Below are 27,462 nucleotides of genomic sequence, written 5' to 3'. Positions count from 1 at the left end.
AAGACTCACAATAGGATGGTATAAAAGCATGTTATTTTAACACGTGACAAGGACACAGGAATGGAGATGAGGCAGACTAAATAAGTTCATTCTACAGGTAAAGAAAAGCATACTCTTTCCAGGGAATCAAGGAAGGTGAAGGCGGAGCACATGGAGAGCTGATGCAATCACTGTGACAGTCACATGGTCACAAGATGGACACCTGAACTCAAAAAAGTCAGGGAGCCAAGAACTGGAGAGAGCACAGCACAACATTCTGTATTAAACAAAACTCGAGTGCAGGAACAGAAGTCAGAGAGAACTAGAGGACGTGGGGACAGCTCCTGGTATGGAGGGAGGACTGCCAAGCACAAACACAGTACGGACATTTATAGATATGTAAAAGTAGCTGTAATGCCCCACAACAAAAAGGTCTTGTAATGAATTTTGTTACTGTGTGTTTAAAAAAAAAAAAGACAAGTGCACCAAAATGCTTACAATACAAAGCAACTGAAATAAAAATATAGAGACATGTATGTACTTGTCTGAATAAAATACGCATATAATAATTCTTTGTAAAAGATAAAAGCAGGGTTGCTAAGATGGTCCAGCTGGTAAAGGCCAGGCTCCAGACATGGTTCCTGGAATCCACATGCTGGAATGAAAGAACCAATTCCCTCAAGTTGTTTCCTGACCTCCATATGTGCCAGAGCAGGTACATGAATACACACAAAACAAACAAACACACGTTAAAAAAAAGTGCAGGGTGCTAGAAGAACTTTGTGCTTTCCGTATTTTCCAAATTTTCTTCCAAACACATGTATTATTTTCACTATAGAAGAAAAGGTACTCCAAGGATGAGGTGACAGGTCTGGAATAGTGGAACTAGGTCTATGGGAGCAAATGGACACGATACTCAGGACTAGATGTAGGGCAAAGCTTATAACAAAGTCTAGGCCTTCAGCGCCAGACAGAATAACCACAGGGCAGGCTTGGGGAATTCGTGATTCGTACCAAAATGTAAACAGCCTGCAAGCAAAGCTTTCCTTATATAAATAATGTCCCTTTACAAAAGAATTTACTCTAGGCAAGCTAAAATTTTGTCTTTGGTTGAGAGACAAACTCCGCAGCAGCAGCAGAGGTTAGCAGGCTGCACTCTGGGACACTCTAGTTCACAACTTGCTTTTAACTTAAGCAAGTTATTTAATTACTCCATGCCTTAATGTTTTAATCACAAAACATAGACCATGTCGGCCATTTCGCTGCTGCCTTCTGATAAGGGCTGAATGGAACGTGGAAGGAGGGCAGGTTTGGGATTCGAGGTCTGACACAGTAGTGCTCAGGGAGTAACACGCCCCTCACTGTCTTTCACAGTCATTCACTGCTGATCAGAACTGGGTAGTCAACTCAGGGTAGAAAAAACAGAGCAACTAAGGCATTACGAAGAAACAAAAATGGTCTACACACCTTAGCAATCTGATGTCAGCTGGGATCACTGTAGGAAACATTAATAATATGTGTGAAATGGCCAATCAAGAGAAAGGTGGAAAGCTGAGCTACATACTTGGAAGCCACTTTGGCTATGGTTAAAGCAGTATCTGTAAGATGCTACATTTAGAATCTCATAATAAATTTAAAGCAAATCCTTAAGAAAAACATCTAGAACCACTTTAAAGAATATGCAATACCCTTAGAAGGGAAAAGAATTTCAAATCACGAGGAAATGCTGAAAGTGTGGCTACAGAAATGAACACTGCAGCACAAAGCCCCACGCTGAAGGGCTTATCTGCTCGTGTCCACAGTGCGATTAAGAAGATGCGCTTTTATCACTCTCTATCCTGCTTGGAACCAAACTTCAATCTGACAGCTCAAATTCTCTAGAGTGAGAGGCCGAACAGCAGCAAACCGGAGAAGCAAAGACACAACAGTACTATTTTCTTTTCAAGACAGTTTTGAGAGTCTGGACCAAGTCTCAGGCTTGAATTTGAGAGTGTTCCTTTTGTCCTTTTTGCTGTTACTGGAGGAAAGGCTGGATCTCCTGTCTGTACTGAGTGCCATCTTTAATGATGATATATGGGGGTCCTTTCCCTTCAGCACTGCTGGGGGAGGTCAGGCACGTGCCAACACCAGCCTGAGTATCAACAAGTGAATTATAAACTATGTCAATCCAGTTAATGCAAAGCCGTAATCCTCTTTAACAGAGATTAAATCACTGCCGTGAGTTATGTTTGCTCTGCAATCTGATAAGGAAGAGAGGGAGCAGCTAATAAAAGAGTAATGGGCACCTTTAATGACACTGGTAAAAGGTAACACCAGTTAGAGTGGGGCTCTTGTTCTGCTGATTAGATCAATGTTGCATATCTGCCCAGACTTGCTTCACCTGTCAGAATAACCTGTGTCTTCTTAGGAGATAAGCAGCCTCAGAGAAAACATCTGTATTTTAACCATTCTTGCCTGAAGTTCTTACCCAACAGATGTTTCCTGGGATCACGAGCAGATGAGCTCTCAATGTCATGCAAGCTACAGCACAAGAGCTCATCAAGACAAATGCCTGCTTCTATGCAATAAAAACAGCACAATAGGCAGGGGAGCTTTAAGAAAGCAGGGGTTATGGGCTGGGGACAGGACAGGAGAGTGGTGAACATGTGCCTGCATGTAGATTGCAGATCCATACACAAAAATGGCAAGCCAAAGACAAAATGCCTGTAGGAATTCTATGATACCAAGGCACCTCAGGAGCAACATGGCTGTGATGTTGACAAAGTACTTTACAAGATGGGCTTACATTTGTACATTTCTTTTGTTTTTTTTAAATATTTGTTTATTTATTATGAATATAAATTCTGTTTGTGTGTATGCTAGCAGACGAGGAGAGGGCACCAGGCTCCATTACAGATGGTTGTGAGCCACCATGTGGTTTCTGGGAATTGAACTCAGGACCATTGGAAGAGTAGGCAATGCTCTTAACCTCTGAGCCATCTCTCCAGTCCCCCATTTGTACATTTCTTAAACTTGGATGTAAAACAATAATGTGTTCAGTACACAATACTTACCATTAAAGGGTCCTTCTCCTTGTGATGTTTTATTAAGGGAGAGAGGATAAGGCTGCTGTTTATTACTAAGAGAATTTGGTGTTTTTGTTTGTTTTGTTGCAAAGGAACTAAACAATTCTAAATGCTAATGTTGCCATTATGTTTATAATAAGAGTTACAAGAAATAAGCTACCGGGCTGGAGAGATGGCTCAGTGGTTAAGAGCATTGTCTGCTCTTCCAAAGGTCCTGAGTTCAATTCCCAGCAACCACATGGTGGCTCTCAACCATCTGTAATGAGGTCTGGTGCCCTCTTCTGGCCTGCAGGCATACACACAGACAGAATATTGTATACATAACAAATAAATAAAATAAAATATTTAAAAAAAAAAGAAAGAAGCTACCCAGAAAAATGCCATAACCTGCATTTAAAAGGGCCAGTGCCAGCACACGCCTTTAATCCCAGCACTCGGGAGGCAGAGGCAGGCGGATCTCTGTGAGTTCGAGACCAGCCTGGTCTACAAGAGCTAGTTCCAGGACAGGCTCCAAAACCACAGAGAAACCCTGTCTCGAAAAAACAACAACAACAACAACAACAAAAAAACCCAAAACAACAACAACAAAAAAGGGCCAGTGCCAGAATCAATCTGGTGGGGGAACCCTCTCAGAAGCGGTAGCAAACGCAGCCACACCACTTTTCTCTGGTCTGTACCCAGCTGATTGTCACTGTTTAGACGCCCTGTCCCTGCCAAGAGCAGAAGCCAGTGTCAGTGCGGTTTAACCACAGACACCTTCTCCGCAAGTCTTAGGGTCTTGGCAAGGGCACGTGTTTGACATCTACCTGCACCACCCGAGACAAAACCTCAGATCTTCAAAGTCAGTCTCCAAGTGCCTAGCATAGACAGCAAAAGGCAGCTAATCTCCCCATCTCCCAGTGCTTTGCCATCAGCAGAGCAGAGAAAGGTCATGAAGTTTACTGACCACAGTAAACTCTGGGGTCAGTACTCACACCAGGTAAGGGGAGCTCAGCTTCTCAAAATCCTTAACCAGCTTAAAAAGACCTCTCTCCATAAGCCAGAGGGAAAGTGAGAACCTGTGCGGAGTGGCAGTTCATGCCTGTTCTCCAGAGTCCATCGCTAGCGGTCTCTAAAGACCCACAGGACATTCTGCCTTGGACAGGCAAACCAGGGTTGCTCAGTGCAGAGTGTGGTGAAGCTGGGCTTGTTTTCAGGCTCATGGTAACCCTTGTGGCAACACATTAAAATTCTTTCAATTCTGAAAATGTGTGCCAGACACATGTGCCGTCTCCCTCAGAATTGGAGTGCATCCCTACTGGACATAGGACACATCAGGATCACACAAGATTCTCACTAACGAAAGTGCCCGAGGGAAGAGATGACACAAGAGCTCAGCTGGGCCACTTTGCATTTAAAAAGGCTTTTTTTTTTTAACAGATCACTTAAGACAAAAATTCCTAGTGTGAGGAAAGAATTTTTATCAGCAAGAATTAACTAACTAGAGAACACTCCACAGGGGACAAGGTGGGGATGCCACACTGCCCTTCCACAGACCACGAGGATATTTAACTTCCTGTGTTACAGAGGTCCTCTTTCTCTTAATGAGTGCATTCCCATTTCAGTCCAATCCATCCAATCGGAATGTACTGAGCTCAAACTGGACAGGGATATGGGAGAGTCAAGGATGAGCACTCAAGAGCCTCTAGACCCACTGGGTATAAATCCAATTCAGGCTTATTTGCAAACAATAGCCTGGAGCCAAGGAACACCTGCAGAGAGATGAAGGCAACCCCCAGACCTGGATCAACTCAGAACTGTGGGGGAGCTGCTTCTGGGAAGAAAACTTCAAGAGTGCAGGGAGTCCTGTGTTGCCAACCTACATGATACCACAGTTGGGGAAGGGAGCGTGAAAAGAAGTAGCTAGGTGCCACAGTCAGCTTAGGGTATGAACCACCGGGGGAGAGGCCATCTTTCACTTTACATACTCCAACAGAGGAATATCAGAACCTTCCCACTGCCTCCATGGTTCATATTTGTAATTCCAGAAACTGAAAACAGCTTTCTGTTGATGTTGATACAAAGCAATACAAACTTATTGTAGAAAGTTCAAATACTACAGACACACAATAGAGTAAGAGTATCATTTACTTACCCTCTCCTCAGCCCCCAGCAATAAACATCAAAGGCTTCTCACTTCTTAATAAGAGACAGCATGAGTTCTCTCATAGAGTAGGTTAGGGGTAGCCTGGAGGCAGGAGAACCACAGCACTGCTTGTCTCTTGACTCCTTGTCATCCAGTCCCTTCCCCACTGGTAATTACTGAGGATACACACTCTAATACAGACACAGGAGGATACCATACGCCTGCTTAGTGTTTTTTAATTTTTACATTTTAATTTATTCATTTTGTTTTATGTGTGTTTTGCCTGTATGTATGTACACTGGTGAAAGTTCACATTGCTTGCCTGGAGTGTGGAGTTCAGAAGGGGCACTGGATACTATGGAAATGGAGTGCTGCTTTATAAATGTTGGGTACCATCCATATGAAAATCTTAAACTTGTGCTTTGTTCTGTTTTTGCAGTGCTGTGAACTGACCTTCAGGGAAGCTGGGCAAGGGCTGTTGCATTAAGATGCATGCTAGCCCCTAAAATCTGAAATTTTGAGTACCAACATGCTGCTCAAATAGCTGAAAAGTGTGGCACCTGTTTTATTTCAGATTTTCTTATTCTGGAGGCAATTGGTGAAGTCTATGCAAATATTCCCAAACCTGGGAAACTCCTAAATCTTCTGTTCTGATCATCTGAACAATGGAGACTCAACTTGTTTATCTTGTTAACTCAGAAATAGAATTATAATATGATAAGTGTTTTGCAGGCTACCTTTTCTACTGAGTGTTATACAAAACTACTTCTTTCTCAATAATTGCTTATAATTTCATAAAAAGTTTTATTCAACCAGTTCCCTACAGAACTGGTTATTTGAATTATTTATTTTTCAACATTATAAACAATATTGCAAAACAGATCCTAGAAAAGCTCCTTACACACACACACACACACACACACACACACACACACACACACACACACGGCGACAGTACATGAAAGTTACACACACTCCCCACACCATCACTGCAGATTACTAGTCCTTTTAATGTTTTTCAGCAAAAGAGAAAAAAACAGTATCTCATTATCTTAATTTGCAGTTCTTTAAATTTTTACTGTATAATTTTCCAGCCTTCATGCTGACACATGCTCCCTACAACTGCTGCGATATGAGGAAGCTGCAGATACTCTACTTACAGCAGAGCACTGCCTAACTTGTTCTAGTTTGTCATTTCCCTACGAACCTTAGTTCTGATGTCTTTCACAGTGAGACCTATGTGATATCTGGTCCCTGCATTATGCTTATAAAGTCCTTCTCTAACTCAAAATCAGAAGAAAAACAAACAAATATTCTCATTGTTTAAATCTCTGTTCTCGCACATCCATGGCAAGAATGATTTATCTGTAAGTTAGCAAACCCCAAACTGTTCACTTGAGGAAGGCAGTCTGACGAGACAGTGACATTCAAACAACCGTGAACATTTTCCATCATGACATAAAAATGAAACATAAAGCAGAATACTACTGGATGAATACCACAGTACAGTGGTCCCTTAAAACACATGGCAGACTGGCTTCAGGACACCTCCCTTCCCCTAAGACACTAGAACCCACCACTGCAATGACAACTATCTCCCTTTGAATTCATGACAACATCTGCAGAGGCTTTAGTTTTATATAAAACAGTATAGCACTTGCGTAAACTTCTGCCAACTACTAGATTTAAGCATTGCTACTTACTATTGAATTCAGTATGTATTATATGAGCTATGTAATCATCATTTACTGTAATGTTTAGTATAATGCCATGGAAAGGCATGTTCTCTACATACATAACTTACTGTGGGACAATGGTCTTGTACCCTGTAAGGATTTGTCACTTGTATTGGTTTAATAAAATGCTGATTGGCCAGCAGCCAGGCAAGAAGTATAGGTGGGGAGACCAGAATATGAGAATTCTGGGAAGAGAAAAGGCTCAGTCTGCAGTTGTCACCCAGATGCTGAGGAAGCAAGATGAGAATGCCTCACTGATAAAAGGTACCAAGCCATATGGCTAACACAGACAAGAATTATGAGTTAATTTAAGATGTTAGCTAAAAATAGGCATAAGCTATTAAACAAGCAGTGTTGTAATTAATATAGTTTCTGTGTGATTATTTTGGGTCTGAGCAGCCAGGAAATGAACAAGCAGCCTCAGTCAACAATAACTGCCCTCCCTCTCTCACCGCTCCCTTCCATCCCATTTTAGTGGATCTGGGATCATATCCACAACCTTAGGCACACTAGGCAAGTGTCCTACAGCTAAGCTATATCTCCAAGACCATATATAATTTTTCTTTCTTTAAATATTTTATTATGTATGTGCATGTATGTGTATGTGTGTGCACAAAACTCAAGACTGTGAGTGCAGGCACATGTATGCCACGGTATCTACGTGGAGGTCAGGACAACCTTGGGTGTCAGTCTTTGTCTTCCACCTTGTTTTATTTTTATTTTTTATACTTATTTACTGTATTATATGTGGGTATATCTGTGAGGAGGTCAGAGGAAGACTTTTGGAAGTCAATTCTTTCCCTCTACCATGTGGGTTCCAGGAATCAAACTCGTATCTATCTTGTTGGCAAGAGCCTTTACCCAATAAGCCATCTTGCTAGCCCTGTCTACCTTGTACTAGACAAGGTCTCTTGTTCACTGCTGTGTACTCCAGGCTAGCTGGCCCATTAAATTATAGGGATGCTCTTGCACCTATTTCCCATCTCACTGTAAGTGAACTGGACTACAGATGCACACTATTGCACCAGAATTTACTTGGGTTCTGGGGATTCCAACGGAAGTCCTCATGCTTTATCTCCCAGGGCCTAAATTTTTTCAGTGGAAGGTCGGCTGAATCTAGATACAAAACCTATGGTTACAGTGTCCTGACTGTACCACATTACTTTCAATTTAGTTTTCCTACTGAAGAAAAACAAAACAAGGGCCAATCATGGTGGCATACATACACCTGCAATCCAAGCATTCAAGAGGCTGATGGACGAAGTTTATGAGTTCAAGTCCAGCATGGGATGCACAGCAAGACACTCTCAAATGAACAAAAACAAAACTCACAAAAGAGGTCACGCTGCTGCTCTCTCCTTCTTTACTTAAGGTAAACTAATGACTACCAGTCCCAGAAGCTTTGATTCTAGAAGGAGAAATGCTAATCTTCAGTTACAGTACTCATAGTTCATTTAGAGGCCAAAGCCAGAGCGGAGGACGAACACTTCACCCTCAGGAAACACAATATGAATGAGTGCCCTGTGAGAAAACACATGCTCAGTGCAGGGTGTGGTGGCGCACACCTTTGATCCCAGCACTCAGGAGGTAGAAACAGGCAGATCTGAGTTCGAGACCAGTCTGGTCTACATAGTGAGCACAATAGCCTTTCCAGGACAGGCTGGGCTACAAACAGACCCTGTTTTAAAACTAACAAAACAACAGCAAAACACAAATGTTCAGTTCTCCAGTCACAAGCCCATTGTCAACTTCTTTATCATGGAGCTAATCGACAAAAGAAAGATGCTGGTAACTATTATACAATAACAACAACAATCCTTTAACTACAGAGTGTTACAGGTCTGCTGACCAAATGATGCAAACCTAACCCCTTCTTCTTTACTGTTCTATCTGAGGTGGCAATGCATCACAGACCTGGTCAAAGGAATTAAAAAAAGGGGGGGGGGGCTGCTGCAAGGAATTCAGGGAAAGCTTTTACGCAAAACAAGAGCCCACAGATATGGCTGGCACCATTCTTTCCTCCTCTTTCCGTCTCAAGTAGATGTTTGGTGACTAAAGCTGGCATCTACCTTAGGACCACAGGGTCAGGAGAGACCAAGAGATGTAAGCAGCTCTAGCCCTATGCTTCTTAAGCGTCCAGTATCAAATGATTCTAACTGTTGCACTCGTTCTCAAATACTTTTTTTGTTTTGTTTTTGGTTTGAGATGAGGGTCCCATTGTATGAGACAGATTGGTCTTGAATTCTTGATCTTCCTGGCTCAGCTTCTCAAGTGCTCAGATTATGGGTGAGTACCACCATGACTGGCTTTTCAAATAATTTGCAAGTGCAGCATGTAATACAGCATTAAAAAGGATAAGTATAGATAACATTCTGAGAAACAAAGAACCTTTGGGGTACCAAGTAATATAAGAAAAATGCAGGGTTAGAGATTCAGGTCAGTTGGTATGGTACTTGGCTAGCATGCTTGAAACCCTTTCAATCTCCAGCACTGAACAACAACAACAAAAAAATGCATGGTAGTGCACAGCTGTAATCCCAGCACTTAGGAGGTAAAGGCAGGAGGATCTGAAGTTTAAGGTCATCCTCTGCCATATAGCAAGTTTGAGGCCAGTGTTTGATGCATAAGAGCCTGGAAAGGAAGAAAGGAGGGTAGGGGAGGAAGAAAGGAGGAAGGGAAGGGAGGAAGGGACAGAGGGAAAGAAAAGAGAGCTCCCAACTAAGAAATGGAAAACTGGACTCTAAATGGTTCCACAGTAATGTACTCAAAAGAACTTACTACTATTCATTTACTGTCTGAGCTAATAATATAACCTCAAACTGGTATAGTGGTACATCCTTGTAATTCCAGTATTCAAGAGGTAGAGGAAGGATAATTTTAAGTTCAAGGCCAATCTGAGCTACTCAGAGAAAGCCTGATTCTAAAATAACACCTAGCTTTCTTATTAATACATTTTCCCTTGTTTTTCAGACAGGACAACAAAGACACACTTAATTTACTTTACAACTTTTGAGATACGGTCTCACGTAACTCGGCTAGCTTTCCAACTTACTATGTAGTTAACGAACAGCCTTGAATAGTTTTGTGTTTGTTTTTTTAGATTTGTTTTTCACTTTTTTAAGTGTGTGTATGTCTGTATGTGTGTAGATATATGCACCTGACCGCAGACACCCTTAGAACCCAGAGGCATCAGAACTACTGGAGCTAAAGTTAGTATTACAGGCGGTTGTGAGACAGCTGATGTAGGTGCTGGGAACTGAACTTGGGTTCTCTCCAAGAGTAGTGTGTACTCTTAACTGTTAAGACATCTCTCCAGCCCTCTCCTTTATTATGTTTTTTAATTTAGTTTTATTTGTGCAGGTATGCACATTTATGCAAACAGATGCCCATGGAGACCAGAAGAGGACATGAACTCCCTTGAAGCTAAAATTACAGGCAGTTGGCAAGCCATTAAACCTGGGTGCTAGGAACCAAACTGAGGTTCTCTGAAAGAAGAATAAGCACTTTAACTACTGAGTCTTCTCTCCAGACTTCTCATCATGAATTTTTAAAGATATTTTATTTTAATTTTATGTGTACAAGTGTTTTGCCTGCATGTATGTATGTGTACCATATGTGTCTGTGCCCATAGAAGCAATAAGAGGGTGTCAAATCTCCTGGAAATGGAGTAACAAATAGCTGTAAGCCACCATGTGGGTGCTGGGAATCTAACCGGGTCCTTGAAAGCACTGAGTCATCTCTCTAGTCTCCACGATCTTTTTTTTTTTTTTAAAGATTTACTTTCAATTTTAAAAATTTTGTGTGTGTTCTGTGTGTAGGTATGGGCATGTAAATGCAGGAGCTTGAAGAGGCTGAAAGAGTTGGATCCCCTTCAAGCAGGAATTGTAGTCAATTGCTAGCCATCTGACGTGGTTGGTAGGAACTGAACTCAGGTCTTCTGGAAGAGCAGTACATGCTTCTAACCACTAAGTCATCTCTTCACTGGATTCCCCAACCCCCTGAACTCTTGATACTTTCACCACCACCTCTCAAGTGCAGGGATTACAGATGTGAATAACAGCACTCAGCTTTTACTTTGGAACTTTCAAATGATTAGATCCAAAGCCACTAAAAAGGCAATCATACCTAGGCATCCACTTCTAAAGCACTTGAGAAAATGTGGTCACAAAACAGATACAAGGGTATGTAGGATTATTCACAAGCTACTTTATAATCAAACAAGTCAAATGAAAAACAGCCAACTGTGCTTGCCTATGCCCATAGATCTACTATTTTCACAGGCAAGAGGCAAAGTGATCTGATGAGGTTTGGTAGCAAGTTGAAAGGCTACCTGTGACACCTGGCAAAACCACGCCAACCTACAACCACTTGGCAAATGTTTACACTAAAATACCACCACAGCATTATTTGTGATAAATAATGTCTACCAGTCAGCGAATGGCTAAACGATATAAAAATATTATAGTCGGGGGCCAGAGAGATGACTCAGCGGTTAAGAACACTGACTGCTCTTCCAGAGAATCCAGGTTCAATTCCCAGCACCTACATGGCAGCTAACAACTGTCTGTAACTCCAAGATCTGACACTTTCACATAGACACAAAAAAACAAACAACAAAAAAGCAAACACCAATGCACATAAAGTAAGAATACATTGTGAGCTGTCAAGTGGTCGCTGGGAATCGAACTCAGGTCCTCTGGAAGAGCAGCCAGTGCTCTTAACTGCTGAGCCATCTCTCCAGCTCCAAAATAAGAATAAATTGTTTAAAAATATAGTAATTTTACTTATTTATTTATTTATTGTTCCTTTTTGGTCTTTCGAGACAGGATTTCTCTGTGAAAGTCCTAGCTGTCCTGAAACTCACTATATAGACCAAGTCATTTGAATCTTAAAAATTATTATTTTTTTAAAAGATTTATTTATTTACTGTGTATACATTATTCTGTCTGCATACCAGGAGACAGCAACAGATCCTCTTTACAGACAGTTGTGAGCCACCATGTGGTTGCTGTGAATTGAACTCAGGACCTCTGGAAAAACAGCCAGTGCTCTTAACCTCTGAGCCACCTTTCCAGCCCCTTAAAAATCTTATTTATTTATTTATTTATTTATTTATTTATTTATTTATTTATTTATTGGTTTTTCGAGACAGGGTTTCTCCTGTGGCTTTGGAGCCTGTTGTCCTGGAACTAGCTCTGTAGACCAGGTTGGTCTCGAACTCACAGAGATCCGCCTGACTATGCCTCCCAAGTGCTGGGATTAAAGTTAAAAATTATTTTAATGACATAAAAATGCTCACAGGCCAGGTAGTGCTGGTGTATGCCTTTAGTCCCAGCACCCGGGAGGCAGAGGCGGGGAGAACTTTGTTAGTTTGAGGCCAGCCTGTTCTACACAGGGAATTCCAGGATAGCCAGGGATACACAGAGAAATCCTGTCTCGGAATTTAAAAACAACTACAGCAACAAAACAACAAAAACAAAAAACAAACAAACAAAGAGTAATTCCAGAACAAGCACAAGAAAGGTATTAGATAGCTATGATAAGTCCAGTATGGTGGAGGCCAGCCTGGTCTATAAGAGAGTTCCAGGCCAGCTAGGGCTATGTAGTGAAACCCTGTCTAAGAACAAACCACCAAACAAAACAGATAAACTTTAAGTATCATGTGCCAAACAACAAGGAAACAAAGAATGTCGGGTGTCATACCAAAAGGATACTAACCAGCTTGAAGGGGCTTCCACCAATCTATACAATTTTAATATCAAAATAATTCATTGAGTAAGACAGGAAAGCAGGAGCCCATGTTGCTATAAATGGATCACTCGATGGTAAATAAATACAAGAAAGGGGATTCTCTTCATTAGAGTAGAATGCAAATTAATAAATAGAAAAGAGATAATTCATCCTCCTCTTCCTCTCCCTTCTTCAACAGGAACTCACTATGCAACCCTTGGCTGGTCTAGAACTTGCTATGTAGACCAGGCTAGCCTTGAACTCACAGAAATACACTTGTCCCATCCTTCCAAATGCTAGCACAAGAAATTATTCTTTTAATTAATTAATTTTTTAAATTAGCTGTGTGAGATGGCAAACACCTGTAAGCCCTTCACTTGGGAGAATAAGACAGAAGGATGAGTGTCAAGCCAGTCTAGACTATATAGAGTTCTAGTCTTGCCTGAGCTAAGAATTTTAAGAAATAAAAATAAATTAACAACTAACTAACTAAATAAAGTAAGTTAATATAGCACATGTCTTTAATCTCAGCACTTGGGAAACAGAAGCAGGCAGAACTCTGAGTTCTAGGCCAGTCTGGGTTACGTAATAAGACTCTGCCTTAAAACAAATAAAAATAAAGTGCTATCTCTGAATAATAATGAATAACAACACTTCCCCTGGATATATCCTATCATTTCAGCTTCATGAACACATACTTCTTTTATAAAAAAAATAAAGTCTGTAATCCCCAACAGCAGCTTTAACAAACACAACAGAAGCTACACGTCCACTCCCGAGTGTTGCATAGAGAGCATATGCACACAGCAAAACACACAGAGCACTGACTTTGCCATGAACAGGGGCTCTGATGACCCAGGTCAGTGGACTAATGCTGAGACAAAACAAAACCACTAAGTGGCAGTGTTGAGATTTATGGAAATTTTGATTTGGCTTTATAGTAATCATGGGAGTAAACACATGACAAGGACCCTGTTTCAATGCCAATAACTGATAAGAAACAGGAGGGCAATTGGCTGTAGAACTGGTCAATACCAGGCTCTCATGAAGCCACTTGAGATATAAAAGTAATCTACTGCTCACCTGGCATCATCATTCATTGAAGTGTGGTCAATAGGTGCCATGAAACTCAGGAGCTTGCTAAGGACATGAAACCTAAATAAAGCAAGAAAACAGACAGCAACATTAGCAATCATTAACTCAGCAAAGAAAACATATTCTACCAATTGAACCCCATGAGTGATCCCATGGACTTGGGTTCCAGGGTGGAGAGGGGAAAGATCACAGGCATTTGCAACTGTATTCTCTTTTCCCCTTAATGCAATAGGAAACAGTCTGCTAATAGAATAGTGAAAATCACAGTTAAACATAGACACATCTAAATCACAGCTAAATAGGAGGGGAAACAATACATTTGTGTCTTTGTGCATGCATAAACCTTTAACTATTATTCCAGATAAAAATCAATGAGGGCCCAACTACATTAGCTTCCTCCTCTGTGTGCATCTTAGTTTTCGGTGCCATTATAAGTCACCTACTAGCAAGAGGACTGGCAAAAGAATAGGCAGTGCCAACAATGCCATTCACTGATACTGGTTCCCCAGCCAGGAAAGACTCCTACAACTCTATCATCTCCACAGGAACTGTGCTGGTTCTTTCACAATCCCACCTTTACCTGAAGGAGCACAATGAAGTTCGGAACAACTCTGAGGTCAATTTTTAGTTTGAGATGTCATGAAATTTAATCTACTGCACCTGTACTTCCTGGCAATATATAAAATGTATTTTTGTAAACAGTCTTTGAAATTTCCAGATAAAGTGAATTAAATATACCACTTAATACAAATCAGATTATACCAGAGAATTCCACAATGTACCCCTTTTAATCTTCCTATTAGAAAAAGCTTAGATGACTGCCCCACAACCAAAAACATGATAAATACCTAAAACTTCTTTTTGAGCAAAACATTTAAAAACAAAAATCCAATAAATATCCTCATGCACAATTATTACAGTTTTAGAAACATTTTACAGATATCAAATAAGTCCCATTTCAATCACACATATCTAAACCTCCCAAACTTCATTCTTTTTTCAACAAATGAATTTTACAAAATAACAGCATGAATTTTTTTCAACTCAAGAGTAACAGAAAAAAAATATATACCCACATGCACAAACACAGTTTAAAAATGAAACTGCAATGCAGTTATCCCCCACATATAATATTTTGGTTAGTGATGGCTACACAGTCTTTGTGTCATAGGCTACAATAACTAGCTTTCTGTAAATGTGTAAGTAGGTCACCTAACAGGTCCCCCTCTTGGTAAGCAACAAATGAATGTGCTTAATAGTTTGCACTGTCTTCATACCTTTAGAGTGCTCTTGTGTCTATAGAATTTATTTAATGTTGTTATACCACATATAAAAAGACATCTATATAGTTTCTTTTCTTTTCTTTTTTTAATATTTGTTATGTATATGTTATACCACATATAAAAAGACATCTATATAGTTTCTTTTCTTTTCTTTTTTTAATATTTGTTATGTATACAATATTCTGTCTGTATGTCTGCAGGCCAGAAGAGGGCACCAGATCTCATTACAGATGGTTGTGAGCCACCATGTGGTTGCCGGGAATTGAACTCAGGACCTTTGGAAGATCAGGCAATGCTCTTAACCACTGAGCCATCTCTCCAGCCCCCTAGTTTCTTTTCTTTACAAACATTTTACACAATGTAAAAATTAAAAGTTTTGTTTGTGACAGAGCTCATATTGTAATTCAGGCTGGTCATAAAACTGAAACAATCCTCTTGTCCTGGTTTCCAGGGTGCTGAGATTATAAGTGTGAATCACCACACCTGACTCAAAAAGGATTTTTTTTTCTGTGTTTTCAGTGATACTGGGACTGAGTACAGGGCCTTGTGTATACTAACAATAATTTGAGACCATGAGGATATTTGTTTCCCCTCAAACTTTTTCTTTTCTTTTTGGACAGGGTCTCATTATGTAGTTCTAACTGGCCTGGAACTCACTTATGCAGACCAGTAGGTCTCATACTCACGGAGACTATCCTGGCTCTCTTCAGATGTTTTTTGCCCATTGGTTTAGTATCTACTTGTGGGCTTTATCTACAAAATGTATTGCTATATAGAGCTGGGGTAGTGGCTCAAGGAGTAAAGTGTTTGATGTGCAAAACAGAGGATCTGAGTTAGGATCCCCAGAATCCACTGAAATGCCAGGCATAGTGAGGTACCTGTAACCACAGTACTGGAGCAGTGATGTAACAAGAGCTTCCTGGAAGCTTGATGACTAGATAGCCTAGCCAAAATGGCAAACTCAAGTTTGTGGAGAACAATAGCGAAAACAGCTGATGTCAACTGCTACTGCCACACAGGAATACACACACACATTTTTTAAAAACTTGAAACAAAATATCTGCTGTGGTGCTTGTTCCACCGGGGATTTTCTACTTCTCTGGTTCCCTCTACATTTAGCTAGTAACTAGAATTATGCATGACTTTGGCCAACATATTAACTGGTATACTAAAGGCTTTTATGAAACAAACCATACACTAAGAGTTGTGCTCAAGAAGTAGAGGCAAGTAGATCTCTGTGTCTGAGGCCAGCCTGGTCCACTGAGAGGTCCAGGTCAGCCAAGGCTACATAGTGAGACCCCGTCTAGAGAGAGAAAGGAAAGGAGGGAGAGAGGGAGAGACAAAGAGGGAAACATTTCTAGTATGGAAAGCCCTTTGGCTGTTGCTTCTAGTCTTTCACAGAAGCCAAAAGATTCTTGAGTACCCAGGTAGTGGTAGCACACACCTTTAACTCCAACACTAAAGAGGCAGAGGCAGGTAGATCTCTGTGAGTTCGAGGCCAGCCTGATCCACATAGTGAGTTCGAGTGAGAGAGAGTTATCTCAATATTTGTGTTGACAGAGTGATGAGAAGGGAAAAGATCTTGGTGACTCTGACATTCCAGGCACTTTGGTCATGGTAAACACTCCCATGAACAATAGGCTGCCTTTGTCTCGCCTCCTCAGCATTCTTTATGAACTCTTCTTCCTCTATCAATCTCATATATGTGATATCTCTTGGGGTTCTGTTTTTCTCATTATAGACTTGTCATATTATACAGTTTGAGGAAATGCAATTAAATTGCTTCTAAACTATCCAGCAATAAATATACATACTCTTCTCAATTAAAAATGTCTCTAAAAAGATTAGAACCATCTTCAGGAGGAAGAGGCAGGAGTCTCTGAGTTCGAGACCAGCCAGGCATACAGAGTGAGTTTTAGGACAGCCAGGGCTACAGTGGAGAAATCCTGTCCTTGATACAAACAAACAAACAAACAAACAAACAAACAAAAAAAGACCTTTCAAGGTTGTATGAAATTTAACATATTCTAAACAGAATCCACTCTTTCTCTCAACAACAACAAAAACAAAACAGATTTTCTCCTTGTAGCACATGCTGGTGACCATTCTAGCCTACTCACAATCTTCACATGAGGTCACTATGAAATATTAAGTCTTCACCTGAATTCATGGTTCAGCGTATCAGCTCTTTCATCAAGCCCTTGCTCTCAAAAATTTCTAGTCCTAGTTCACAAAACGCTAGAATTGTCTTTCTAAAACACTAGAGTGATGACAATACTTCTCTGCATGGAATCTCTAAATGCTTCATGGTGGTCAACAGAACAAAGCCCAAACTGCGAGAGGGGCTGTGATCTAGCACTCACCTGCACACCAAGCCTCACTGCCTGCCATTCCTCTACCTTCACTTTAAGCCTGAAATTCCCAAGATGGCCCCACTATCTCAAACAGGCAAATGTTTATACAAATAATACTCTTTTTGCTTCCACCTGGTCTAATCAGTCTCTCATGGTTCAGTGGGGACGCGGCACCTTGCAGTCTTCCAATGCAGGCTGCACACCTTAATGTAGCACCCACCAACAGCAAGGAATCACCCTCTGCAAGGTCTGCCTGCTTTTCCAGACTTGATCTACTGACTACAGTCCCTCTTATTTTTAACCTTAAGTCTTGTTTTGCTTAAGCATGTCTCTTGAATAGATGTTGCCAGAATAAGATTTTAATGTCTCTGAGTATTTGGGCAGGTAGGGATTGCAACCACTACCAAGTTACATAATTGCAGTGACACATACGTCTAATTAGCAGTTTAATGAAATTAACTTCATAAATTAAGATAATAAAAGCAAATTTCATTAAAATAAAATCCTGATCAGTGGAAATGGTTTGCCAAAGAAGCATAACCACCAGAGTTTGGCTACTCACCACCCATGCAAACGCTAAGCAGGTATAGCTGATTACTGCCTATAACCGCCTTTAATCCCAGCACTCGGGAGGCAGAGGCAGGCGGATCTCTGTGAGTTCGAGACCAGCCTGATCTACAAGAGCTAGTTCCAGGACAGGCTCCAAAACCACAGAGAAACCCTGTCTCGAAAAACCAAAAAAAAAAAAAAAAAAAAAAAAAAGAGTATAATTCTGTGTTAAAAAGGAAGCAACCCCATCCCCCACCCCAGCAAACTGCCTAGACTAGCTTTGGGTTCAAGTGAGAAAGCCTAGGTCAATATAAATGATAGAGAGCAGCTGAGGAAGACACCCAGTGTCAACCTCGGGCCTCTCATACACATGTGCATACACACATACATCCCCACACACAATACTGTTTTCTTTCAACCTGATAAATAAAAATCCTGACCAACGTCTTTCGATCTGAGCAGTAGTCCCATGCTCTCAATCAGTTACCATAACAGAAGAGTACCTGCTTTCCAATACCAACCTTGACTTTTCTTTTTCCTCTAAGGATTGAAAGCAGAGCCTCATGCATTCTCGGCAAGCACACTGCTGGTGTGCGCCACTTCCAGATCCAGGTTTTTAAATCTATGCTTTGCTTACAGTCACAGCCAATCATTGTAGTATTATCATCATTTTTATCCAAGGCACTTTCTGACTGACTACTATCTACAAGGCACTGCAGTTGGTAGTGAGGTTGAGCTATCTGAAAGGATAAAGTAATACTATTCTTGAGCACAAGGGTACATACAGCTCTTGGTTCTAACAATTTAAAAATTCACAGTAACAAAAATATAGAATATTTTCTTGTTTCCTCCCTCTCCTTTTTTACTTTTTAGGAAGCCGGGTCTCTATGTAGCCAAAGTAGGCCTCAAGCTTTTGATCTTCCTGCGTTAGCCTCCTCAGTGCTAAGATTACAGATTATACCATCACAGCTGGCCTCTCTCAATTCTTTGGAAGATATAATTTATTCCCAAGAGAAACACCATTATATAAACATAAGAGAATGTTTACTGTGTACTAGCTATCTACACATTAGTTCACTTAATACCCATAACAAATCTATCAAGAAGGGATTATCTCCTTTAATTAATAAATGAGAACAGTGAGGAATAGAGAATAAAGATCCAAAATAGCATGACCAGACAGAGTCAAGACTTGAACCCATGTCTTCCAATTGCTCCTCTGGAGAGACCCCAGTAAGCTAGTCTTATACACAGTCCTAGAGTGTAACCTGAACTAACAGTAAAGACTATAGTTGCCATTTATAACATACCGTTAGTAACATTCTTTAAATCCCCATGGGGAAGAAGAGACAGACTGGTACAGAAAAAGGAATGGAGCCGTGGAAGGAAACAAGCACAAGGGTGGCCGACTGACCCAGCAGTCTTCTGAGTGACAGCAACAGTAACAGCTACAATGGCAGTCAATACTGCTACACTGCAATGCTTACCAGGAACCTAGCACTATTCTGAGAGCTCCATATACGTCTTCATTTAATCTCACCACCACAACCTGGTTCTGAGTGGTTATCATGCCCATTTTACAAATGAAGAAACCAGCATAAAGAGTGTAAGGTCTCCCAAAGCATGCACTACTCACTGTCTGAACTGGAACCCAAACTCAGGCAGTGTGGCTCGAGTCACCCTCTTAATCACACAGTAAAAATGCCCAGAGAAGCACAGGAGCTGCACATTTCAACACAGCAGAAAACTGGAAAGATTCTAACAGTTTCGGCTGAACGGTGAGAAAAGTGGTAGCTCCTGTGCACTTCTGCAAAGCTGAATCAGCATTTCCTGGTGAGTCTTGTTAAATCCCGAACAAGGTAAAGTGATTATGAAATCTGTTTTTGTGAAGTTGGTTTTCTCCCTCTAGTAGTTCAGGCTGGCTTCCAACTTACAATACTTCTGACTGCACCTCCTGAGTGCTGAGGTTACAGGCATGTATCGTCTGAAGACATTCAAAAGTAAAACAGATCCATATCTGTCTAAAGGAAATCTAATAAAAGAAAGGCTCTCTAGTGATGTAAGATTAGCTATCTATCTAAAAGCATACATATAAAGATGGTTTTTGGCATGCACCTGAACTATCAGCAGATTCTTTGACACTGAGCTTTTGTCAGATGATATTACCCCACTCTAGCCTCAGGACATAAATCTAAAAATATAGAAATGTCAGTTCCTACTCTCTTGCTCTGTCTTTTGTCTGTATCTTTCTTTCTAAAAAATGTATTTTCTACTATTATCTATTTATGTATACATGTGTACATCCATGAGGTCAGAAGGGCATCAGATCCCCTGGAGCTGCCTGATAAGGTTGCTGGGAATCAAAATTATCTTGTGTAAGAACAGTGTGTGCTCTTAACCACTGAACTATCTCTCCAGCCCTGTCTGTACTTTCCTTAGACTCATTATTAGTGCAGAGTGGAGTATCTTCATACATCAAAAATACTTCTATTTTCCCATAAAAATTATATTCCTCATCCCATGTAAGTATACTGTTAACATTTTCAAAGTCTTTCACTTTGTCTTTTTAAAGCTAAAATAATCATCTTTCCTTTGTTTTCTAATTATTTCTTTCAGGGAAACACTACTGTATTTTATACATCCATTGACAACAATAGAACATTCAATAAACTGTATTTCCCTTTTAGAGTAAAAAAAAAGTTCATAAAAACATTTACACATCAATTTGTTATTTTTATCATCCATAAAAACAGAATTGTGAGCAATGGGTGTGTGTGGAAGAATATGCCAGAATATTAACACTCAAGAGGCTCAGGCAGGAGACTTTTAGTTCAAGGTCAACCTGTCTCAAAAAACAAAATCAAGGCTAAAATGGTCAAGAGAAAGAAAGACAGGACAATCAAAATGAAAGAGAAGCAACAAAGTACATTGGCTTCCCACAAACTTACCGAAGTTTCCTTCCTTTGCTGGCTTTTCTATCTACTTTCTTTCGGATCTTGCTTCGTAGTTTCTGGATTGCAAGCCACTGCCTGGGAAATTCACAAGCGATGTTATGCAACATCATCCAAAGAAACAGCTATGAATATTGAAAAATTGTAATTTTTCTCACTAATAACCCTGCAGACAAAACAAACAAACAAAAAAAACCCACACCACCAACCAAATTCCTCAGGGCCAAAATGACTTGGGGAGGATTTGTGCAATGGTAAAAAAACAAATAGCAGGTGGGAAATTCTACAGCAAATCTGGTTAACAATGCTTCTCAGTATCTGGAGTTGCTGTGACAAGCACTCAATCTGTCAGTTTGCAGAAAAGTCCACAGAGTACAAGCCACTTGAGTTTCCGCTGTTTTGGCTTGTGCACAGTCTCTAGATGCTGCAAGTGCTGGTTTGTCTGAAAGCATCAATTCATTTTTAATTACATTCTCATCACCCTCCTCTCTCTTTTAGTTTCCTGAGACAAAGTTTCTCTATGCAGCTCGGCTCTTTTCGAATCTGTCTCTGTCTCCCAAGTGTTGAGGTTAAGGACACCACCATGTTAGCTCAATTCTCTAACTTTTATTTTTCCCTTGCTAATACTCAGTATTTTTTATTTTCCTTTCTAATTAAAAATTTACACTTACTTATTTATCTAGATATGTGTGCACTCACTTGTTCATGCCTACACATACTACAGCACATGTACAGAGGTCAGAGGACAACTCAGGGAGTCTCCTTCCACTTTGTGAATTTTGGGAACCAAACCTGGGTCATCTGCTCTTAATTATTCACTAATCTTATACTTGTTTGTATTTTCTACATATAATAATATTTATATTCTATCTATAACATTTAAGTGTGTGTTAATAAAAGGTAAAGACTCTTTTTCCTCCTCCCTCAATATAATCTCTTTTATTTTTACTTTTTAATACAGGCAGACTTGGTAGAATTTTTGGGATCGCTTATGTAAACTATCAGATCATCAGCAAACAGTGAAAGTTTGACACTGAACCTTATAGAAGAGAAAGTGGGAAGTACACTTGAATGCATTGGCACAGGTCACCACTTCCTAAATATAACCCCAGCAGCACAGACACTGAGAGAAACAATTAATATATGGGACCTCCTGAAACTGAAAAGCTTCTGTAAAGCAAAGGACACAGTCAACAAGACAAAACGACAGCCTGCAGAAAGGGAAAAGATGTTCACTAACCCCACATCAGACAGAGGTCAGATCTCCAAGATATACAAAGAACTCAAGAAATTGGTCACCAAAAGAACATACCCAATAAAAAAAAAAATGGAGTACAGACCTAAACAGAGAACTCTCAACAAAGGAATCTAAAATGGCTGAAAGACACTTAAGGAAATGTTCAACCTCCTTAGTCACCAGAGAAATGCAAATCAAAACAACTCTGAGATTCCATCTTTCACCTGTAAGAATGGCCAAGATCAAAAACACTGATGAAAACTTATGCTGGAGAGGTTGTGGGGAAAAGGGAACACTTCCGCATTGCTGGTGGGAATGCAAACTGGTACAGCCCCTTTGGATGTCAATGTGGCGATTTCTCAGAAAATTAGGAAACCTTCCTCAAGACCCAGTAATATTACTTTTGGGTATATATCCAAAGGATGCTCAATCATGTCACAAGGACATGTGCTCAACTATGTTCATAGCAGCTTTGTTTGTCATAGCCAGAACCTAAAAACAACCTAAATGCCCTACGACCAAAGAATGGATAAAGAAAATGTGTTACATTTACACAATGGAGTACTACACAGAAGAAAAAATGACATCTTGAATTTTGCAGGAAAATGAATGGAGCTAGAAAAACATTATTTTGAGTGAGGTAACCCAGACACAGAAAGACAATTATCACATGTACTCACTCATAGGTGGTTTTTAAACATAAAGCAAAGAAAACCAATCTACAAACCACAATCCCAGAGAACTTAGACAAAAATAATGACGCTAAGAGAGACTTCATAGATATAATCTGCATGGGAAGTAGAAAAAGGCAAGATCTCCTAAGTAAATTGGGAGCATGGGGACCTTGGGGGAAGGTTAAAGAAGGGAGGGGTGAGGCAGGGAGGGGAGCAGAGAAAAATGTAGAGCTCAATAAAAATCAATTAAAAAAAAGCTTTAAAAAAAAAGGCAGACTAAGCTGACCTCAAAGTCATAAAGGTCCACCTGCCTCTGTATCTTGGGTACTGGGATTTAAAAAGGTGTGTGCCACAACCTGGACTGATTGTAATTTTATTACCATTATTACCTTTTTTTAAAAAAAAAAAAGATTTATTTATTTATTTATTTATTTATTTATTATGTATACAACATTCTGCCTCAATGTATGCCTGCACGCCAGAGGAGGGTGCCAGATCTCAGTACAGATGGTTGTGAGCCACCATGTGGTTGGTGGGAATTGAACTCAGGACCTCTGGAAGAGCAGCCAGTGCTCTTAACCTCTGAGCCATCTCTCCAGCACCCCTCCCCCTATTATTACCTTTAAAAAAATAAAAAAAATACAAGAAACCTTATACAATAAATAATATTACTCAATATTCATCAGTCTCAAGCTCCCTAAATGATTAACTCTTTTTTCACAGCTGGTTTATATGGATCAGGGTCCACATAGGATTTATGTATCTGGGAACTTATTTTTCAAATAAGGGATTTGAAACCAAGCTAGAAAGATCTCCACAAATTGCACCTGTGAAAAAATACTAACAGGAAATTACAGTAGCAGCTAGTCATTTTACCTGTCTTACACAAGGAAAGCTCAACATGGGGGGGGGATCTAGGGAAATCCAATTACTGTAATCTTAATATAATCTTAATTACCATAATCTATTTTATTGTAAAGTCAGATAAATGTACAATATAATCACCACTTAAATGCAATTTGCTCTATCACATTAACTATACGGAAAACACTCCTACAACATTCCAAAGATAGAGGAAATATCAACAATATCCCATCCCAAAATTCAAATATGAAAATTCAAATACAAAATTCAAATTATTCCATCAACTAATTTTTCATTGCCTATTCAAAATGCTGCTCTGTCCAAAATCTCTTTTTGATATCTGCAGTTTTTGTTTCTTTTCATGCTCATGGTTATTTAAATGCACACCACTCACTAGGTAGCACTCTAAATGCCCTTTGTATTTTCAAAGCACAAGATGATGCATGGGAACAAGAGCCTTAGTAAAGATTGCTATGGATATAAACACAACCCCCACTAAGGGTGAAGAGCATAGGAAAGACTGGTAATTATTGGACCAGTCACTGCCTTGGAGGCTAAATTGAGAGTACCCAATGGGAGAAACTACTACATAGGCAGCATGAATGAACAGAAAACCATAGATCTAACTTACCTTCCCATGGCTACCTGATCATTTGGATCCAAGGAGCTGGTCTTCCGCTCTATGAGTTCTCGAAGGAGCTAAGGAAAAAGGATAGCAACTGAGTTATTATCATCTCCTAGCAACAACTGGCTTAAAAGAACACAGAAGGAATTCTGAAAGGCATAATGACCACTCTTAAGCTACAGTCAATAAGGGAGAATTTCCATTAGTCCTTCTATATTTATATAGTTTTCAAAGGTAGCTATCACAATAGCTGAGAAGAGACATCCATTTGGATGACTTATGGTACTACAGTTTGTTTCAAATGAATCAATGAGCAAGCAACATTCCTCTTACTGCTTTTACAACCAGTTTTGCTTGTCTCATCAACAATGGATAATTTTTAAAAGGTCAGGTAGGAAGGGCTGTGGACGGGAAGGGAAATGCATCAGCTTCCAACCAGTGGGATAATGGTGTAGAGTTAACTTCAGAACTATAACCCCAGGATTCAAAAAGTCTTCCCTGAGTGGAAGTCTTGACTGTCAATAATGAAGAGTGTGGACTTCACCCTCTTGCTTTATACAATTGTACTCTGCTATGCCAGTGATACCAACTGACCTAACCAGACAGGACACAAACACATACACAAAGTCACCAAAGTCCAGAGGAACTAAGAAGTCATTTGTGTCTCCATCCTGCTGGGTTAATTTCCATGGGGGTTCTAACGTTATTCACCCATTCTCCTCTTAATCCTGGTACTCCACTGCATCCAATAACAATCTCAATCTATACCTTCCACACACTTAGGAACCTGCATAGGACCTTAGAGCCCTCAGTGTAAAGGTGTCAAAACATTAAAAGACAAGAATTTTAAGCTGCAACAATAAATTTGGTGTCATCTCTACTAAAAGTGCTACAAGGGAAGAAATGAAAACAGAAATTAGGTTTCCAGACATCTCAGAGAAATCTAAAATAAACTAGTTCCTGCTAAACATCTATCAATAATACAGGTTTGTCTTTAAAATTTGTTTCTTCACAAAAACAAGCAATTATTTTATAGGTAAGTCATAGGTAGTAATACAGATATTTCACCAAACTAAATAGCTGAAGCCTGTGCTAGGATGGAGAAGAAATAAATTCCTATGAAAGTAGTTTACTTTCTAATTCTCATCTGTGAACGTAAGCAGGCACTGAAGTGAAGAAGTAAAATCTATAAAAATATCCACCTCCATAAGACACAGCTTTACTGCACAAAGGAAAAGATATCTCAATCGCAATTAAAAATTCTCCTGTGAAGTTTTCTCATTTGCTTATTTTGGGCATTATTACCACAGCAATTACGTTTAAAAATGCAGGGACCAGAGGCCACCGGTTTATTATCACTAGAAAACAGCACGCTATTTCTCTACCCTGTTTATCTGATTGATTCCCAACATCTTTCTGGCAGCCAATCTATCAGTTTATCTCTCCTACTTCATCACAGTCACTTCTGGCAGCTAAATACAAGATCCAAATCCAGTGCTACACAGACACACGACATGGTAAACCTGTGTAACGCGGTTGCTGAGTAAACAGCTCTGCCCTAGGGCTCAGTGCAAACGGGCTCTGCTTCCTAGTCAATGTTCTGTGAGAACCAAGGCTGGCGAATAGGTGAGGCGCAAGGTTAATAATAATAATAATAATTTTTTAATGAAGAGAAAAGAATGAAATAATTGCATTTTACTGCCCTACCTTGTTCCAGCCACATAAGAGATTACGACCACTATTTCTGGTTTTCTTAATCACCCCTAATCCCTTGCGCCTGGACAGTCCTGGCCACTGGAGAGCAAGTGCTCAGGGAAGGCTGCTCCAGCACAACAGAACTGCCTCATCTGGAGGAGAGCACCACACTCCTGCAAAGGCTAGAAACCAGAGTCGCACAACTGCAGAGGATCAGCAGCAGCAGGCACTCAAGCACCAAGCTGGTACTGTGTTTGCTCACAAGTACTCTGTGTTCTACACACATCCTGGTATGCATCCTTATGACTTAAGAACTTCATACAACTCTTCTTAATCACTCTCAATGGAGAAGATGCAACTGATCTATCTGTCTGTCTAGCTGATTGGGTTTAAAATTTCAGAAGAAATAAAATGTCATCAGCATATTACCCATGGACAGTTATTAAGTAAGATAATGCAGCACTAGTTTCTTTCCAGACATCCTAAGAGTAAGAAGTCATATCTTATTGTTGTCTGGATATGCATGTCCCTGATGACAAGCCATGTGGGACGTCTTCCTGTATTTACTGGTTACTCATGTATCTCCATGGAGAAATGTCTATTCAGATTCTTTATCCATTTTAAAGTTGATGGGGACTGGAGAGATGGTTTGGTGGTCAAGAGCACTGGCTCCTCTTCAGGAGGACCCAGGTCTAGTCCCCAGGACCCACTGTAGCTCACAACCATCTTTAACTCCAGTCTCAGAAGGATCCAATGCCTTCTTTTGGCCTCTAAGGATACTACATACACACAATGTACAGACATAACTGTAGGCAAAACACTCACTCACACACACAAAATCTTAAAACAATGAAGCTGGGCTGTGTTGTTATCAAGGTGTACCATGTCCTTATAAGGGGAAGATCTTTCCATTTTCTTGATGGTATCATTTACATAAGTAAGTTAAGTTGTTAATTTTGATATAATCTATTTTTCCTCTGCTATTTGTACTTTTAATGTTATATATAGGAAATCATCATGTAGCTCAAAGTCATGAAGATTTACTCCTATAAGTTAATTTAAGAGTTTTCCAGTTTATAAGATCCATTCTGAGTTAACTCTGTGTGTGGTATATGATAGAAAGGCAGAGAGAGGTCCACCCTTACTCTTTCATTTAGTGGATGTCCTCTTGTTGAAGACTTCTCCAATGATCTTTCTTAGAACGCTGTCAAAAGGCCAAGTCATTTTTTAAAGAATTTGGGTTTAAGACCACATACTCCCAGGCTTTCTACATTTGTGATCTGAGTTACTCCCACTTCTCAGGCTTCCAAAGTCCATAGACACAGACCCTGAAGAAGGAAAATGCTAAAAAACTCTACCGGAGGGGAAGGATTCCTAACACCTTTCTCCCTGGTACACAGACATAGCCCAATTTCTGTGTGTTCAGACCCTCACCCAATGAGGTACAAAAGCAGAATAAAGGCCTGTAATTCCAGCGGAGGTAAAAACTGGAGAATAAAG

General features: G+C 40.1%; 1 protein-coding gene across 1 annotated transcript in view; it reads right to left on the bottom strand.

Annotated features, from left to right (window-relative positions):
* Window positions 1-27,462, bottom strand: part of Aatf (apoptosis antagonizing transcription factor) — a 111,282-nt gene that overhangs the window by 15,081 nt on the left and 68,739 nt on the right. The window contains exons 9-11 of the mRNA XM_075991270.1: window positions 24,274-24,341; window positions 20,865-20,945; window positions 13,719-13,790 (exon numbers count right to left, since the gene is read on the bottom strand). Of these exons, the coding sequence (XP_075847385.1) occupies window positions 13,719-13,790; window positions 20,865-20,945; window positions 24,274-24,341 (221 nt within the window). The remainder of the gene's footprint in view (window positions 1-13,718; window positions 13,791-20,864; window positions 20,946-24,273; window positions 24,342-27,462) is intronic.

Source organism: Microtus pennsylvanicus, chromosome 11, assembly GCF_037038515.1.
Source record: "Microtus pennsylvanicus isolate mMicPen1 chromosome 11, mMicPen1.hap1, whole genome shotgun sequence".
Taxonomy (NCBI): domain Eukaryota; kingdom Metazoa; phylum Chordata; class Mammalia; order Rodentia; family Cricetidae; genus Microtus; species Microtus pennsylvanicus.
This window is presented reverse-complemented; position numbering and strand designations above follow the sequence as displayed.